General features: G+C 52.6%; 1 protein-coding gene across 6 annotated transcripts in view; it reads left to right on the forward strand.

Moving 5' to 3' along the window:
* The window catches only part of LOC107100933 (lethal(3)malignant brain tumor-like protein 4), a 15,649-nt gene that overhangs the window by 9,593 nt on the left and 4,728 nt on the right, over window positions 1-1,328 (forward strand). For 4 of the 6 annotated variants that reach the window (XM_015399622.1, XM_015399624.1, XM_015399625.1 and 1 more), the window contains exons 16-17: window positions 312-475; window positions 575-637. In XM_015399622.1, the coding sequence (XP_015255108.1) occupies window positions 312-475; window positions 575-637 (227 nt within the window). The remainder of the gene's footprint in view (window positions 1-311; window positions 476-574; window positions 638-1,328) is intronic. The other 2 variants (XM_015399623.1, XM_015399627.1) reach the window with 1 other exon arrangement.

The following is a 1,328-nucleotide window of genomic DNA, read 5'->3' on the forward strand; positions in this document are numbered from 1 at the left end:
CCTCCCCCTCCCTCCTGCTCCTCCTTCCTCCCGAGCAGAACCGACTCTCATGCTGAAGTCCACTCGCTTCTGTTCGGACCCCGGCTGTGATGTCACAGATTCTTCTCTGTTGTCATGGAGACAGGAAGGCGGAGTCAGAACAGTCAGATGATTGTTAGATCAGTGCCTCTGTGCTGTGTTGCCATGGAAACACAGCAGCGAGAGAAGGTTTCTGTTTCCCCGGTAACCACAGTGATGGGATGGTTCAGCATCAGGTTGAACCTGGTGGTTCTGGTCCCACCCTGCGTGATGTCCTCTGGTGTCTCCCTCAGCAGAGTCCAGCCTGCAGGCCGCCCTCCATCAGTCCGTCTTCCTGTCCGCCATGTCGCCGCAGCCCGGACGCGACCTGTCGCTCTGCTGGGAGCAGCACCGCAAGCTGCTGCCGGGCGTGGCCAGAATCCCCGCCGACGCCGTCCAGTGCTGGAGCGTCCAGCAGGTGGGTAATGATGACTGCTTCCCTGGTTTGTGTTGCCATGGTGATGCCATACAGGGGACCTGAACTGTGTGATGTCATCGTTTCCTCTCTATGTCACAGGTGTCCGATTTCATCGAGTCTCTTCCTGGATGTGAGGAACAGGCCCAGCAGTTCAGAGAGGAGGTAAGACGTCCAATGAGCTGCCTGGATTTAATGACATCAGCTGTAACCAGGTGGATTAGCAGTTTATTACTGACAAGCACAGGGATACAGTGGGGAGGAAACCTCCTTCAGAATCCAACCAGGATAAGAGTGGACCAGATTATGGCAGCAATGACCGTAAACGATGAATGAAAGGAGATTAGAGACGGCATCAATGGTCCCTCAGCATCACCAGGACTTTACCGTGTTCTAGTCAATCACCCTGGTTCCCGGTCTGCTGGTGTCCTCCTTCTCCCAGGACTACCTGTGCTGTTGTCCATGTAGACTGGTAGTCAAGTTACATCAGATGGCCGTTCTGCTCATATGACCCAGTAGAACTATAGCAGAACTATGTTAGAACCCAATAGAACTATAGCAGAACCACAGTAGAACCCATAGAATAGAAATACGTGAGTTTCTGTTCCATAATAATGCCTGGAAGGCTAAAGGCTAAAGGCTGTCTGAATTGGGCACAGCAGCTCCTCTCCCGTCCATGATTGGCTTCCTGCTGTTGGCTCCATGGACGGTGAAAGACCAGGAGCACTGGAAGCAGGTCTGATGACCACGTTAGGGAGGGAACCAATGAGGTTTAACTCTAAGAACAGGATGATGACCACGTTAGGGAGGGAACCAATGAGGTTTAACTCTAAGAACAGGATGATGACCACATTAG

The sequence above is a fragment of the Cyprinodon variegatus genome, unplaced genomic scaffold, assembly GCF_000732505.1.
Source record: "Cyprinodon variegatus isolate N-32 unplaced genomic scaffold, C_variegatus-1.0 Scaffold1029, whole genome shotgun sequence".
Classification (NCBI taxonomy): domain Eukaryota; kingdom Metazoa; phylum Chordata; class Actinopteri; order Cyprinodontiformes; family Cyprinodontidae; genus Cyprinodon; species Cyprinodon variegatus.